At 41.3% G+C, this 17,469-nt stretch overlaps 2 protein-coding genes across 4 annotated transcripts; one reads left to right on the plus strand and one right to left on the minus strand.

Annotated features, from left to right (window-relative positions):
- The first annotated feature begins 1,296 nt into the window (after positions 1-1,296).
- Positions 1,297-6,283, plus strand: psmc3ip (PSMC3 interacting protein). Of its 2 annotated transcripts, none has more exons than XM_060892235.1 (8): positions 1,297-1,413; positions 1,781-1,881; positions 2,125-2,214; positions 2,310-2,421; positions 3,485-3,630; positions 4,043-4,183; positions 4,542-4,601; positions 5,499-6,283. In XM_060892235.1, exons 1-8 carry the CDS (start codon positions 1,392-1,394, stop codon positions 5,553-5,555), a joined length of 729 nt encoding a protein of 242 aa, XP_060748218.1. In that variant the 5' UTR covers positions 1,297-1,391; the 3' UTR covers positions 5,556-6,283. The 2 variants fall into 2 exon arrangements, with proteins under 2 accessions (XP_060748218.1, XP_060748219.1); XM_060892236.1 differs by having other exon boundaries at positions 4,043-4,096.
- On the minus strand, positions 5,674-15,810 carry mlx (MAX dimerization protein MLX). Of its 2 annotated transcripts, none has more exons than XM_060892233.1 (8): positions 15,664-15,810; positions 13,937-13,973; positions 13,748-13,837; positions 12,089-12,192; positions 11,750-11,852; positions 11,570-11,669; positions 10,338-10,539; positions 5,674-8,333 (listed from the first exon to the last, which is right to left on the minus strand). In XM_060892233.1, the coding sequence occupies exons 1-8, from the start codon at positions 15,703-15,705 to the stop codon at positions 8,277-8,279; spliced, it is 735 nt and encodes a 244-aa protein (XP_060748216.1). In that variant the 5' UTR covers positions 15,706-15,810; the 3' UTR covers positions 5,674-8,276. The 2 variants fall into 2 exon arrangements, with proteins under 2 accessions (XP_060748216.1, XP_060748217.1); XM_060892234.1 differs by having other exon boundaries at positions 13,937-13,970; positions 15,664-15,808.
- Positions 15,811-17,469: the final 1,659 nt, after the last annotated feature.

Below are 17,469 nucleotides of genomic sequence, written 5' to 3' on the forward strand. Positions count from 1 at the left end.
TGTACATAACTGATCAGTCATATATTCTATATTCATGTTTAATACTCATACTGTCTATTGTATCACATTATCTATATTGTTTTTTTGTATAGTCCTGTCTTGTATAGTCTGTTTGTCTTGTCTAGTCCAAGCTAAATGTATAGTGTTATTTATATCTGTTTATATACAGCTGGAACCAAAATCCTTGTGTGTGCCAATAAACCTGATTCTGAGATATATATATATATACAGTGTATGTATGTATATATATATATATATATATATATATATCTATCTATATATCTATCTCTCTATCTATCTATTTATATTTTTTATATATATATATTTGTGTGTGTGTGTGTGTGTGTGTGTGTGTGTGTGTGTGTGTGTGTGTGTGTGTGTGTGTGTATCAGAGATGTTATCATTATTATGATTGGTCACAAAAACAATCCCTACATTATCTAATCACTACCATTATCTAATCTGTAATAATCCCTACATTATCTAATCTGTAATAACCCCTACATTATCTAATCTGTAATAACCCCTACATTATCTAATCTGTAATAATCCCTACATTATCTAATCTGTATTAACTCACTACCATTATCTAATCTGTAATAATCCCTACATTATCTAATCTGTATTAACTCACTACCATTATCTAATCTGTAATAATCCCTACATTATCTAATCTGTATTAACTCACTATCATTATTAAATATGGAATACGACACATTTCTTCTCTATATACAATACGTTATAGACGTGAAAAACAAAGTCGTTAAAATTTCAGAAATACGGTGTAAATAAAGGGGCAGTGGTGGCTCAACTGGTTAAGGCTCTGGGTTGTTGATCGGAGGATCGGGATTCACGGCCAAGCTGCCACTGCTGGGCCCTTGAGCAAGGCCCACCCTCCCTGCTCCAGGGGCGCTGTATCATAGCTGCCCCTGCACTCTGACCCCAGCCTCCTTAGTTGGGGTATGTGAAGAAAAGAATTCCACTGTGCTATAATGTATATGTGGCGATAATAAAGGCTTCTGTGCCCCCGTTCTGTTCTGTTCTATTCTATAATATGGCTTTTAATCTTTTACACGTGACAGATGCCTGTTGTTTATGAAATAAGAGAAATTATTACACATAAAATGGCTGTAACATGAGATGAGTGGTCTTTGGGTTATAAATAAAGTTTACAGGACAGAGCCACATCATTTATATATAAATATATTTATTTATATATATTTATATATATATAAGTAGTAGCATTTGGAATCAAAATGGCGTTTTACTAATCTAATCTCTTTGCCTCTAAAGGACAGGGCGCTAACCGGATGTGACGTTTTTGGCGCGAAACTTCAAAGGAATAAACTCAACAAGATTTAGGAGTGTTTTGTTGCTATTAAGGATTGAAAATGAGTAAAAAAGATTCAGGTGGTAAGTATAGAGGTTATTTATTACGCGTGGCGATTAATGCAAAGACGATTAACGCTTGTTTAATTTAGAATACAGTTTTTTTTTTCGTGAATAAATATTGCTAGCTAACGTGCTAACTGTTTTTTCCCTACCCGAAATCCGACAAGTCCCGCCTTCTGTGCTGGGATTAGTTGATGAATTATTCTAATAGCTGAATTGGCGGATTTATGATGTATATGAAATACTAGCCAATCACAGCGCAGAAGGTGGGACGCAACGCGCGAATCCCAAAACAGAGGGCGGGACCTGCCCGAAAACGGGTGTAATAATCTAACTAGTTTATTTATATACATTGTGGTGTTTTTAGTGCACTTTTATGTCATTCCAGCTGCAGAACTCATCCTGTCTTATTTGAATGAGAAAAACAGGCCGTACAGCGCTCAGGATGTGTTCGGTAACCTGCAGAAACAACACGGACTCGGAAAAACGGTAGGAAAAAAAAAGTCACCGTTTATCTCAGCGCTGCTGAATTCTCGATTCTGATTGGTCAGGAGGTGTTGAGTGATTTTCTGTAACAGCTGTAACTCACAACACAGAACCAGTGTATTGACATAAAGCTATGTTACAGTTTGTTTCACAAAAAAATAACATTGTGTGATTATTGGCATCACTGGTGAGACAGATGACATTGTGCTTTACATATATGGGGTGTGTGTGTGTGTGTGTGTGTAGGCAGTGGTGAAGGCCATGGAACAGCTGGCACAAGATGGTCGGATCAGAGAGAAGGTCTATGGCAAGCAGAAGATCTACTTTGCAGACCAGGTGTGTTTGTTGACACACTTTGCAGCATAAATCTGTCTGTGATGAATGGAAATCTTTAACACTGTGTGTGTGTGTGTGTTAAACATCCATCCCAGTCTCAGTTCGCCGATGTAAGCGATGCGGAACTGAAGCAGATGGACCGCAGTATTTCGGAGCTCAACAGCCAGGTGGAGGCGGTGATGCAGAGCTGCAGGCAACTTGATACAGGTAGATGACTTTTAGAGGAAGTCAAGTCAAGTCAAGAAGCTTTTATTGTCATTTCAACCATATATAGCTGTTGCAGTACACAATGAAATGAGACAATGTTTCTTCAGGACCAGGGTGCTACATAAAACAAAGACAGAGCTATAAGGACTTAGTAAGTTCTAGATACATAAAGTGCATCTGTGCAACCTGGTGCAAACGGTGCAGGACAAAAGACAAAAAGACAGTAGTACAGGTCTCATCATACAAATACCTTGGTGTCTTTTTTGATGACTCACTAACATGGCAGATACATGTGGATAATCTTTGTAGTAAGATTCAACAAAGATTGCATTTTTTATGTCGTCTGAGAGTCCATGGGGTTGACCAAAAAATTATGGTCATCTTTTACCAGGCAGTAATTGAGAGTTTAATCAGGTACTGTATCACAGTATGGTTTGGGAATCTATCCGTGCAGTCGAGATCAAAGATGACACGAATGATACACACTGCTTGGAAAATTATAGGAGTGAAAGAATTGACACCATTGCAAACTATGTACGAACATGAAACTGTAAGACACACTGAGAGGATTGTCTGTGATTTTTCCCATGTTTTGAATATGGAGTATGAGTTGTTGCCTTCTGGCAGGAGGTTCAGTGTTCCTCGCTGCAGATTAAATAGATTTAAAAACTCTTTTATCCCAGCGTCGGTTCTCTTTTAAAATGTACTCATAATAATTCTCTAATCTAATTGGTCAGGGAAGGTATTGATTGATTGATTGATTGATTGATTGATTGATTTGCTTAAACAGAACCTCTGACACAAATTAAGAAAGCCCTCATTCTTCTCGATAGGGTTTCAATAGCAGTGTCTCGTACTCAGGAACCGAAAATTTCTTAATATTCCCAAATTTGAAAATCCTTTGTGTCTTAAAATTCTTAGCATCTGATTTTTTTAAAATTAATTAATTAATGATTTACAGGGAAATGTGAGCACGTACAGTACATATGAAACCAGTAGGAGATCAGGACTCGCTGATCATTTGCTCTGCGTGTTTGGTTCGGTTTGTTTTTCCTGCACACAGAGCTGAAGGAGCTGAACAGCTCACTGACCACGGCGGAGATGACGATCCAGATTAAGGAGCTGAAGTCCGAGTGCGAGGTCTACAGAACCCGACTGCACAAGATCAAATCAGCCACCAATCACGTCACGCCTGAGGAGAGAGAGAAAGTATAAAAGCTCGATCACGATACAGCGTACAAACCTGTTAAACACAACGACGCTAAGTTTTAGTTTTACAGAAATCACATAAATATTCTAGAAGTGTAATTAACACGTGTCAATATTTTTGTTCGTTCACACCACATTTCAGATCTTTTCTTGTTCTTTTTTTTCTTAATAAATTTATTCTAGTCTCAGAGTGTAGATTGTTAATAAAAACGACCTACTGTGTTATACTTCACCTGAACACCAGGGGTCATTAGAACAACGTCAAGTTTTAAGGTCCTGCACAAGTTTAATGCCACAATTTTAACCGAAACAAACTTTAAATATTTATATATCGTACTAAATCCGGAGAATTGCAGCACTGACAATGTGGGTTTAAGGATATAATCGTTTTTCTGTGTGCTTTCCTTCACAGGTGTACAAAGAGAGAAGCCTGTACGTGAAGGAGTGGAAGAAACGCAAGAGACTGGTAAACATCTCCGGGCTGAAACACGACACGTTCATAAAGCTCTCACACCACAGCGCTGTACGGTTCTCTGTTCTGATCGTTCACAAGGTGTTGAACTTTACTGAAATCTTGTCAGCTCTAACGGACGTTCCGGCTATTATTAAGGCCAGCGGTTTCTATTACTATTCTATTACTAAAGCTGTACAAATCAGATCAATTGTACGTTGTTTCTATAGAAACAGCTCAGGCACAGAGGCTTGTATTTAAAATAAACGTATAAATCAATAAGCGACGTATTTTAACAAAGAGAAATGTTCATTTGGTTGTAAATGGAAGTTTAAACAGAAAAAGAGGATGAGAGAAAATTTCAGGTTGTGCACCAGGCCACATTACACCACAGCATCACGGGTTATTCCTTACTCGTGATTTATTCCTTACCCGTGTGTTTTATTTTTGGATCATTCAGGCCACGGACATGATGGGAGCCATTCTTGAGGGTTATCCAAAAAGCAAGAAGGAATTTCTGGTGAGTCCAAAGTGTCTTCAAAGAGTTTTTTTTTTTTTCTTTCTTTTTTCATGACGTACAAATTCACCACGTAGCTGCATTTAGACTTGACACAATTCACCGAATTATAGTTAATACGTACCTCGTGACAGTAACGTGAGATCCAGGCAGGTTTGCAGAAACCCTTACAAACCCGAGCAAAATAAATAGTCAAGAGCAGACGGTCACTTTATTTATTTATTTGTTTTTGTTTGTTTGTTTATTTATTTATTAATGATGCTTTCCAGATTTTATATATTTGACAGTGAAGCAAGAAGACATTTATTTATTGTTTAATGATGATAAATAGTTTGGTTAACAGTAGAAATAGTCATTTGTGCAAGCAAAAGGAAAAGATTTAAAGAAAATATATATATTAAATGAATACAGTAAGTCGGTGAGCAAAAAAAAAAAAGCCACATGTTCAACCTAGAGCCTGAAACAGGAAGACGTTCCTGCACCCTGGTGTTGGGACGAAGTTCTAGACGTCTGAAAGGCTGAGTCTCAGAAAAGACCTTAATATACAGTAGGGCTCAAAAGTTTGGGCACCCCCAAGATGGAAAAATCTCCAAAAGCAGGGTGCCCAAACTTTTGTTTTCTATTATTGGTGTAAATGATGGAAATAAAATCTAACTTTTTTTGACATATTATAAGAATGTCTAATCTGTAATTTGATGCCTTTTGGAGATTTTTCCATCTTTTCTTGGCTTTTTTTATGCACATTAATACAAATTTTTACCTGGGGTGCCCAAACTTTCGATCCCCACTTTGTTATTACTATAACCTAAAATACACACAGGTTTATTTGAGCTATCTAGTATTTACTTTCATCTTACTAAGCTATGACAAGTTGTATATCCTCGTGTCGTGTTTGATCAGGAGGAGGTCGGAGTCGAAACGGATGAGGAACATAAAGTGAAGATTCCTGGAGTGTGATAGATGGGGATGAGGAAATCCTGCGACGGACGGAGACGAGTGGAGGATGCTACCGATATTATTTATGATGTACGTGGATGTGGGTGGAGGAAAAAAAAAAACTGCACAGGAGCGTAAATGAAGTCAACATCAAACGTTTATTTTTTCCTGATTACAAACAGCATTTATATTTATACAAAAATAATCTGACCGAGAATATTCTCTGGTTCTGAGCAGCAGCAGAGATTTTAAAGCACAGAGTCTGTGATGCATTGAGCTGCGATCGTGTGGCGAGTCCACGATATGGCTAAAGACAGAAAGAGTCCCTTTATCTTCAGCACAGCGCTGATTCAACAACAATCTTTTACTAAGACTAGTCCTGAATGTACAGAGAAGTCCTGCTTTCCTGAGAACTTTTCCTCGTTTGATTTTAGTCGGAGTCGGATACGGCTTTCCTCCGCGATTGAGCTTAAACCTTGTACGTAAAAAAAAAATAAAAAAAATAATAATAACTGTCTTTGTACTTAATAAAATGAGGCTGAGTACATTTTGAGTTACACAAATGTCGTATACAGTTTTTTTTTTTTTGTCTTCAATTGAATAATAAATAGCTTGAAATGACAATTTTGTACCTCATCTAAAAAAAAAAAAATAAAAAACTCCCAAGCTAAAGTCCGGCCTGTGTGTAACCTGATTTGCCTACTAGCACTTGATTGGCTCTTAATCTATGATGTCATAACTTTTTTTTTCACACTTAAGAATGGGATTTAATCCCAAAAAACGTTTGACTAAATTATGGGTGACGCTAAACACAATTCTAAAGGACCTTAAACGTATAACACAGGAATTCTCATCTAGAATGGTTGCGCCGACAACAACCCAAAACCCCCCCCCTCCCTCCCCCAGAATAAGCATTCGGTGTGCTCATGTTTTTTTTCACAGTTCACATCATTTAAAAAAAAAAAAAAAAAAAAAAACATTCGGGGATTAGTACTTCTCGCTACATTTGGTCTCGCTTGGAAACATGGCTCTGTAAAGAAAGTTGTGCTTTGGGATGTGAAGATGAGGTAACAGAGAAAACAGAATAGTTTAGCGTGTCACTCGGTATAGATCACATTCTCCAGATCACACCCGTAGATAGGACTGATAGAGTCTGATTCAGAGGTAAGCAAGAGAACACACACACACACACACACACGGTTTACAGGCACAATAAACACAGACATTATTGCATTAGTTGAAAGAGTTGCTGAAAAAAACAACACGTGGAACTGGGGTGTGTTGGACAGCGATAGATACGTCAGGTCAGTCGTGTGGTGCGTCGTGATCTGCACTTCCTCTTTCCTTCCTGCTTCAGTGTATTAAAGCCGTGTAAATAGCACTGCCGTTATAAACCGTACTTGGTGGCTGTTTCAAATCTGAGGAGATTCGACAAGCTCTGGTCTAAAAAGGAGAATCTACAGCATGAGATATTTCCATCACAGGATGTCGGCGTTTTTGTTTTTGCCAAAACAACAAACAAACAAAAAAACACCACCACCACCTGACTATTGTTTCTAAAGTAGTGTTCGCAATAAAGATGAGAATATCTGGGAAGACCTTCCAGAGCTCCCCATCAGGAAGGTTCCAGACCTCTCCTTTGGCAAGCTACTAAAGCTCTCATTTGAGGATCATCTGGAGATCCCAATGGTTGTCTAATGGAGGTCCTGTTTTGGAATTCACCAGATTCCGCATCAGGGAAGAATCTGGAGTTCACAGATCTGATTCACTATGAACGAATGAACGTTTTCCTGAATTTTCCATTTGAAAAGTTCAGATCTCTTCCAGAAAGGTTTCCTGATCTCCACATTCTGGAAGATCCAGACTACTTAAATACTTCAAAAGGTTCTGGAGTCTCGGTGGAATCACGTCTGTTGTACGTAGCCAGACCCTCTGAATAACTACACAGACCAGAACAGATTGCTGTGAGCTCAAAAGTCAGGACTGTCGGAGAGCCGCAGAGAGCTCGGAGCCGAACATGACGAAGTTTAGGAAGCAAACGTCTGATTTATCACAACCATAAAATTGGGCCAAAAAAAAAAAAAAAAAAAAAAAAAAAGCTTGTGTAGTGTTTAAGATTGGACTGGAAAGTGGCCCAGATCATTGTTTGGGATATGATGTCATCAGGACGTGACGCTTCATCAGCATATATCAGACAGATGAAAGTGCTAAGACAATCACTTCTAGTGTACTGAGTTCAGAGCTCAGGCTGGATTGTGCTTCAGTAATACCTGGGATTTGGATGATGTGAATAAACGCGAAAACACGTCAAGCATTTGACCGAACGTTGTAACGTGTATGAAATCAGGACGACCGAAACACTTTTCACGACTTCTTATATTCATTTTGTAATCACTGGTTCGTATACCGAGCTGGAACACACCCCAGTCCCTGTGATTTTGTTGCACAAACACAACTTTCACTTCGAATCAAACCTCTGCATTTGAAGAATTATATTCTTTTGAGTCACAGCACATTCGCCCTTCACTGACGCTTACACTCAACCACTTACACTGCAGAAATAAACAAACAAGCCGATCACCCGTGTGTGGCGTTGTGTGACAGGCACTTGTGGCCATGTGATGATCAAATGAATAATAATAATAATAATAATAATCTGTGCTTTTGGTAGTGATGGTAGAAGTACAGCAACCTGAAGCTTGTGAACATCATGTCCTGAGTGTGAGAGAGATCTCCAGTGCATTAATACAGCTGGCCGTTCAGCTGCCTCAGGACTCCCACCACAAACTCCCTAAGCGTCTGTAGAAAACACACACACACACACACACACAGTAAGGATTCAGCAGGAAAATATGCAGGACAGTGACCTGTTTGCGTCGTGTCTCTCTGGTATAAAAGGCGTTTTCACACTTGGTCTAAATATTTGAGTCGGAGTCGAGGCTTGCTTTCAGTTTCGTTTGTTTTGCACACAAACGAGACATAGACAGGGTTCCCACTCTTTTTCAGAGATCATTTTCCAGGACATTTCAAATTTAGCAAAAAATACAAGGCTCACAGATTCACGGCCTAAAGTAATATGTTCTTCTCTCCAGAAGTCTTAAAAACAACGTACACTTTATGGCTATTACTTAACTATACTTTTAAAGACAATTTGTCATGTGAATGAAATTTCAACAATTATAAAATAATAAGACCGCACATATTAATACCCTTTCCTTTCTCAGGCCAATGCCGTCATGCATGCTTTAGTTTGCTGTGCATTCCCCTTGCACATGATATTCAGATTAACAAGGTTAATATAACCTGCTGACCCGTCACCATTTGCTGAAAACATTCGAGCACTTAAACCATTCCTAGCGCCTGAAACCGGCAACACAAGACAGCGTCATCCGTCACAGCGAGATTAAACAGCATAACAAAAAAACGTCAAAACTCGGCGTCCCTGAACAGAGCGCTTTCTGTTACTAACGTTAATCGTTTCGACCAGGTGTAAACTGTTCTTTAAATGATCAAGAACATTTAAAAATAATAATTTTCCAGGACAAGAAGATTTTTTCCAGGACAATTTATGTTTTCTCTCATTTTCCATGTGTTTTCCAGGACTGGAACATTGGTCATTAATTTTCCAGGATTTCCAGGACGCGTGGGAACCCTGATAGATCTTGTTTATAAAAATATCTATTTTAATAAAAATGAAAAACATATATATATATATATATATATATATATCGTCGCTGTCGGGCGGAAACCTCATATGTCCAAATTTGGTCAATTTCATATTTTTTCACATATCGATGCTATTGGTCAGTCCCCACGTGGGTCTGTTATTTTTACAAGTTATTAACCAATCTAAAGTCTTGAAAATAGCTTGAGCGCAAATCTCATAACTCCATTGGACACTTCAACTGTCCACCTCTTCCTCACTCCGTGGGAGAGCTTCACGGCATATTTCTCCTCAAGAAGAGTCGCAACGAATCAACACGTCTTCTGAGGTAAATGTCTTCAAAACACTGGGCTCAAAGAAAAAAAAATCTTGACCCCCGCTAGTTCTGGTGCTCGTCTGAGGACAGGAATTTAGCGCAAGACAATCCACTGCAACGCGGACTAAACCCTGTGCACTGCAGATAAGGTACGGCGTTTTTTTTAATTTCCTGAAAAATAACGGTTTTGGAGATACGAGGATTCCGCCTGACAGCGACGATATATAGATGTATGTATGTATGTATGTACACATTGTTCAATCTTCCCCTCTCATCAGACTAATCCCTTCCTTGAATGGAGACTTGTCTCCGTCGTTTTATACAGTTGTAGACATGACAGCAATAGAGTTTTTCTTTGCCACTCTTGTCCCAGCCTTGCTCATGAAGGATGGATATAAATTTAATTTTAATATTTCCGTAAAACTGATTTTCGCTGTTAAACGCGCTACGTAAATAAAACTGAATTGAAGTGACCTTTTTGCCATTGCGCTTGAAACAAGAAGCAACATTAGCAGTTCCTCCGAACCGGTTCATTATACCCAGTTCCCAAAAACACACGCAATGTGGTAGACGTGAACCCTGGGTCATGTTTTCTGGACTGCTCAAAAATCACGTTCACTGATCACTAAACTCTGTGAACTTCTGAGGCAAAAATGCCAGTGTGAAAGAGCCCATAAGTGTTGATTCATTTCTGATCAGCATCGGTCCTTTACTATAAAGGTGGATGGGGCCAATACATTTATCTACATGTTACCCCATATAGCAGATGTGTGTGTGTGTTTGTGTGATTACAAGGTAACGTGTGTGCGTCAGGGTGTGTAACCTGTGGCTTGCAGTGCTCCTCGATCCAGCTGAAGACGCAGGCCGAGAGCTCCTGGAAGCTGCTGACGGACACCGAGGTGATGAAAGACTGGAACAGAGAATCCATGATGTTCTGAAACACGCTGAACTTCACCTGATCAGACACCTGCTCGCTGCCCTGCTGAGGGTTGTTCTGGTGAGCCTTCACGATCTGCTCGTAGTTCCTGTTCACATACAATACGGACAGGTCACGTATACACGTTTTTTTTTTTAAAAGCAAAATGACAGGCAAAGCTGGAAAATAGCACATGAAAATTGATTCTTTTGAACTCTCCTTTCACGCTTTTGTTATAGACAGCCGTACGGAAACGAGGAATCTGTCCTGCTTCTTGGCGCGCAGCAGGACGCCGCTGCTAAAGTAGGGCTCGTGCTGTGCCTCGTTGTACAGTAATCCTGCTTTATGTCTGCTCCGTTAGCCGAGTCATCACTTAACCGGATTTACGCTATACTTTTTTTTTGGATCGTGACGAAAGCAAGCTGATAAAATTGTTGATTTAATACGACACACTTTCCTCGGCGCTCGTGTAAAAGCCTAAACAAGACGTCTCGTCGCTACGTGAATGAATTACAGCTTCCTGGTTTGTAACGAGACCGTGACGGTGCCGCATCGCTCGGCAGAACGTAGTCGTTTTCTTTATTATCGCGTGGTCGGTTGCGGAATACGGTGAGGCAGAGTAAAATTTACTGAATCTGCTGAAATACAGTATATTAAAACTAAGGAAAAAAAAAAAAAATTCACTACCGCTATCTGAAGTGAAGCAACACATCTTGCCCTTTTTTCGCACAAATCCACTCACAGGGCTACATTTCGTCATAGTGAACTTTGGATCTTGTCCTAGTTCTTGCTGATCGTGTCACATTGTTCTCATCACCCTCTCAACAGACCGCCTGAAGCAGTGTGATGTCTAGATAAAGGCTTACCAAAGCCAGCAAGTCAAAACAATAAGCTGTAAAGCCAAAAATCCAGGCCTGCCAGTTTATTAATATTCGTTAGAACCCAACAAACTAACACTGGATACAGAGTCTCTAGTCATTAAGCATTAACGCTGTACTTCCAGCCAATCAGAGCGCACTGGGTTTTTTTTTCCTATGGTGTTGACACTCTGATTATATGTAACAAAGACTCTGCTTCTCTTTGTCATGTCTAAATGAACCCTTTACCTTGGATCTTACACTTTTTGGAACTGAACTCACGTTTTCATAATCTTCAGCGCCATCACTTCCTTCCTCAGCATGGACACTTCCTCTTCTTGCTTCTTCTTCTCTTTATGAAGAAACTGAATGTAGTCTATGGCTGCAAGCCGAGACACACACACACACAGGGGTTGTTTTTACACAGAAGAAATTAAACCAAATATCTTTGCAGACTCTTACTTTTCTGCAACACCGTGGCTTTGCTGATTTTCTGTGCGGCCATGGCGAACTCAGACTGCTGCTGGCAGGTGGGTACGATGGACTGCAGGTCGTCGTAGCCTTTCTGTAGGTGTGTGTTAAAGCGCAAACATACGTTAGACATATGCTGTAGAGAAAAGCTGGGAAGAAAGCTAAATATTCTACACAGAGATCAAACTAATAAACTCGTGATGCATAATTGAATTCATGCAGCGTTTCTATACATCATGACTCAAGGGGTGCCAATACTTTTCAGCACTCGGCATTGTCCTATTCGAATACTTCTCTGTTGTACCTCCCAGACCTTCCTGTGTCCCCTACCTTGATAGCGTCTCGGCGCTTCTGCTCAGCCTGAGTGTGCGCTTGTCTCCTGCGATCTTTATACGAGCCCTTGGGCTCGTGTTTGTAGTCGCTGTCTTCGTCATCTGAGAAAACAATAAACAGTTCGATAAATACTGCGATGTTGATCCCGTTAGCCTGATGAAGAGGAAGTAAAAAGATCACAGGTAACAGATACAGACTACACTGAAACTGTAATGTATGACTGGAGCCATTAACCCTGTGTCTGTCGGTTATTAATCACCAGTCTGTGAGTTTCAGATTCAGCCACAATTTTATCACAATAGTAAATACAAAGGTGTATTTATTCTTCTGAGAAAATATGATGTTCACTTGGATGCATGATCAATCACGTAAAGTAAAACAGAGACCACGCCTCCTTCACTCTCACTGTTACAGAGACCACGCCTCCTTCACTCTCACTGTTACAGAGACCACGCCTCCTTCACTCTCACTGTTACAGAGACCACGCCTCCTTCACTCTCACTGTTACAGAGACCACGCCTCCTTCACTCTCACTGTTACAGAGACCACGCCTCCTTCACTCTTACTGGTACAGAGACCACGCCTCCTTCACCCTCACTGTTACAGAGACCACGCCTCCTTCACTCTCACTGTTACAGAGACCACGCCTCCTTCACTCTCACTGTTACAGAGACCACGCCTCCTTCACTCTCACTGTTACAGAGACCACGCCTCCTTCACTCTCACTGTTAGAGACCACGCCTCCTTCACTCTCACTGTTACAGAGACCACGCCTCCTTCACTCTCACTGTTACAGAGACCACGCCTCCTTCACTCTCACTGTTAGAGACCACGCCTCCTTCACTCTCACTGTTACAGAGACCAGACCTCCTTCACGCTGACTGGTACAAAGACCATGCCTCCTTCACTCTTACTGGTACAGAGACCACGCCTCCTTCACTCTCACTGTTACAGAGACCAGACCTCCTTCATGTTGACTGGTACAAAGACCACGCCTCCTTCACTCTCACTGTTACAGAGACCAGGCCTCCTTCACTCTCACTGGTACAGAGACCAGACCTCCTTCACTCTCACTGTTACAGAGACCACGCCTCCTTCACTCTGACTGGTACAGAGACCACGCCTCCTTCACGTTGACTGATACAGAGACCAGACCTCCTTCTCTCTGACTGGTACAAAGACCACGCCTCCTTCTCTCTGACTGGTACAAAGACCACGCCTCCTTCACTCTTACTGATACAAAGACCATGCCTCCTTCACTCTTACTGGTACAGAGACCAGACCTCCTTCACTCTGACTGGTACAAAGACCATGCCTCCCTCCTTCACGCTTACTGATACAGAGACCACGCCTCCTTCACTCTGGCTGGTGCAGAGACCACACCCCCTCCATGTTGTACCGACAGGTAGAGGTCCCTCCTCCTTTACTGGTAGTGACAGGTGGAGAGACCACACCTCCTTCCGTTGTTCTGACAAGCAGGAAAGCCAGGCCTCCTTCAGGGGTTTGGCAGACACAGAGGCCACACCTCCTTCAGTAGGAGTGGCAAAAAGTATTGAACCGTATTGAACAAACGCTATTTAAATCTAATCTAATCTCAAACTCTTAATAATTATATTTAACTTAATAATAACCAGAGTGTAGGAGTGGAACAGTCACCTGTATTAGGTACGGAGGAAGCACTGGTGGATCCGATACTGTTGGCCCTGGAGACCACTGATCCCTTACGGGTACTTTCTGCAAAGAAATCTGACACAGAGGATTTAAAGAGGAAAAATAACACATCACGTTAGAGATGAACCAATGAACCAAACCACTAAATGAACAGAAACAGGTTTTTGTACTTACTGTGGTCGAAGCTGTCATTAAAAGCCGTGTCTGTCTGCTGAGCCATGGGGAGAAATAGAGTGGGGGGGAAAAAAAACAACCACCCAGATAAGCTCAAATAAAAACAATCCAGTAAGAGGAGAGAGACATGCGTAGGTACTGAGCACACACAACACACACTCTACACACACCTGGTCAACACATCCTGCTTTTAATCCTCTGCATCTAGGACACAAACACCCCCTACTGCGAAACGTGTTAAAAAAAACGACAACCGCCTTTTCACTTTAAACGGCGACAACGTGAAATGTCACGTATTATGCTTTATTAATAACCTTGTAGCCGACGTAGATAAAAAGCCTCCATAGTTTAACGGGTAGTTGGAAAAAATAAATGAAGACATTGATAAATGAAAGAACAGATGTTTAGACAGAGACAAGGGGACAGATAAACAGACACTTACAGGATAGATGGATGTGCAGAAAGACAAGACAGATCAGCTCTGGTCACATTTACAGTTTGTGTAACACAGGACAAAACAGACAGACACAGCAGGTAGACAGACAGACAGGTACATCGGCAGACAGACATTTAAAAACAAATAGACAAACAGAAAGGTGGACACACAGATAGACAAGACAGACAGGTGGACAGACAGACAAGAAGACAGGTGAACACAGACAGAAACATGGACAGATAGGTGGGTGGGCAGACAAAAAGACAGACAAGAGACAGAAACATGAACATATAGGTGGGTGGACACAGACAGACAGGTGGAAACAGACAGACAGGTGGGGGACACAGACAGACAGGTGGGGGGACACAGACAGACAGGTGGGGGGACACAGACAGACAGGTGGGGGGACACAGACAGACAGGTGGGGGGACACAGACAGACAGGTGGGGGGACACAGACAGACAGGTGGGGGGACACAGACAGGTGGGGGGACACAGACAGGTGGGGGGACACAGACAGTCAGACAGTCAGGTGGACACATACAGACTGGTGGAAACCCAGACAGTCAGACAGACAGGTGGACACACACACACAGGTGGACACACACAGACAGGTGGACACACACAGACAGTCAGACAGACAGGTGGACACACAGACAGGTGGACACACACAGACAGTCAGACAGACAGGTGGACACACATAGACAGGTGGACACACACAGACAGTCAGACAGACAGGTGGACACACACAGACAGGTAGACAGACAGACAGGTGGACACACAGAGACAGACGGACACAGACAGTCAGACAGACAGGTGGACACAGACAGGTAAACAAACAAACAGACAGACAGACAGACGGACACAGACAGGTAGACAGACAGACAGGTGGACACACAGAGACAGACGGACACAGACAGACAGACAGGTAAACGGACAAAGAAATGGACTGACCGATATACAGAGAGAGAGACAGAAGCTATTATACGTTATTATACTGGCTAAAAAGAGACCACGTTTCTTGTTGTTTGTTTGTTTTACAGTTAAATAAATGACTTTTTATTCACTTTAAACCCAGTTTAGCTTTAGCATTAGCACGCTACTGTTTAGCTAAACAGCTAACTTTACATCTACGCCGACTTAAATGTCGCTACAGTTAAAAAAGCAATTGTTCAAAAAAAGCAATTCTGAGTCTGGTTTTATTGTTTAAATACCATGTAAACCACTGGAACTGTTTTTGTTTTCACAAAATAAAACATCAAATTACGACGAAAGGACAGAATTTTGCTCACTTTGTGCCACGGATCCTCCGGTGAAGCGCTGTGTTCCGTCATCTTGGAGTAAACACGGGCCGAGTGCCAAACAGCTCCGTATAGGGAACAAAGTGCACTAGGTAGGTAGTGTAAGTCTATATGTGTACACTTAAGGTAGCGCGCGTATAAAGGCAGTAAACGGTTATTTGAAACGCACCCATACTACAGCTAAGAAACGTCTATGGGGGTCACAATACGCGCTCTGGCAACGCGCTTCCTCTGCTGGTGAAATATAATGTAAGGACGTTTACATTTGGGTTGCCAGATTATTCCTTTTTACCAGTAATTAGGGTTCAAGCGCGAAGCGCTGGAAACCTATTGTTTTGTTAGTATTATTATTATTATTATTATTATTATTATTAGGGTTCAAGCGCGAAGCGCTGTAAACCTATTGTTTTTGTTAGGATTTTTATTATTATTATTATTATTATTATTATTATTATTATTATTATTATTATTATTATTATTATTATTATTCCGCCCTAGAAACGGTCGTGCAGCCCAAACCGTAAGGCCTAGAGAGCTCAAACTTGGTCAGATGGTAGTACTGGTCACAGTTACTCAGGGCCAAAATCTCAGCGGAATCGGACAATTTGGGGCGCTTCAGCGCCCCAAAAAGTGTTTGTCCCCATAACCCCTAAACCCCTAAAACCCATATGTCCAAATCTCAAGTGCTTTATATCCTTGGAATCCTTGGCTCATGACTTAAAAAACGTATATCTCCGATTTCATTTCCGCCATTAAATTTTTTCGCTATCACGCATTTTATCCGAAACCTACTTTTGCTAACTAGTCCTAGGTTTTTCACCTGATCAAGACCAATCCAGTGCAGTAATATTCTCTGGAGTCTCAATGACAATAATTTTCGAAAAAAAGTCGAAATTTTGATTCAGGGTCCTTAAGGGGCCCCAAAAAGTTTGGACTGTGAGGAGCCAGTTTTACTAAAATGTCAATAACTCAAGAATTAAATGAGCTATCAACACCAAACTTGGGACACATGTGAAAGAGGTCAAACTGAGGTCACAGTTCAAAAACCGCGGCGATTGGCCACTTGGTGGCGCTATAATGGAAAAATCACTAAAAACAGCCATTTTTAAAAAAAAAAAAAGCTCTCTAGCGCCCCCAACAGTCCAAAAACCCAATTTTGTGCTGACTTGTAAGGCAAAGATTCTGATTCTGGTTCTGACTCGGAGTGGGTGGGGCTTGTCTTGAAATGGGCGGGGCTTTAACCGGTAATAATTAATTTGTAATATTTATAACACTAGCTTACTACCTTTATGTTTTTATGAAATACAGCAAAAACGTGTCAGACACTCAGTGTCTGGTTACTGGTTAGAGACAGCTGAAGGTTTAAAAAAGAAAAAAAATCTCCGACAGGCAGAGACGCAATGCGAGTCGCATTCTACCAAGCAAGCACCACGTCTGAACGAACCCACGTTTACCAGAACTCTACTGGTTAGTAAGTACGTATTATTAACGTTACAACCCGAAGTAAAAAGCTGAAGAAACCCTAAACGTTAACGGAAAAGACCCGCAAACCCGAGTGACTGAGGGAGAGACAGAGAGCTGTTCTGTGTGTGACTGTGAGTGAGCAGAGCGAGACACAGCAACACAATACATCTGTATGTGTGTAGGGGAGGGGTGCTGTGACTAGCCTATCACTGTAGGGGAGGGGCGCTGTGACTAGCCTATCACCTTAGGGGAGGGGCGCTGTGACTAGCCTATCACTGTAGGGGAGGGGCGCTGTGACTAGCCTATCACTGTATGGGAGGGGCGTTGTGACTA

This window comes from Tachysurus vachellii, chromosome 18 (genome assembly GCF_030014155.1).
Source record: "Tachysurus vachellii isolate PV-2020 chromosome 18, HZAU_Pvac_v1, whole genome shotgun sequence".
Classification (NCBI taxonomy): Eukaryota; Metazoa; Chordata; class Actinopteri; order Siluriformes; family Bagridae; genus Tachysurus; species Tachysurus vachellii.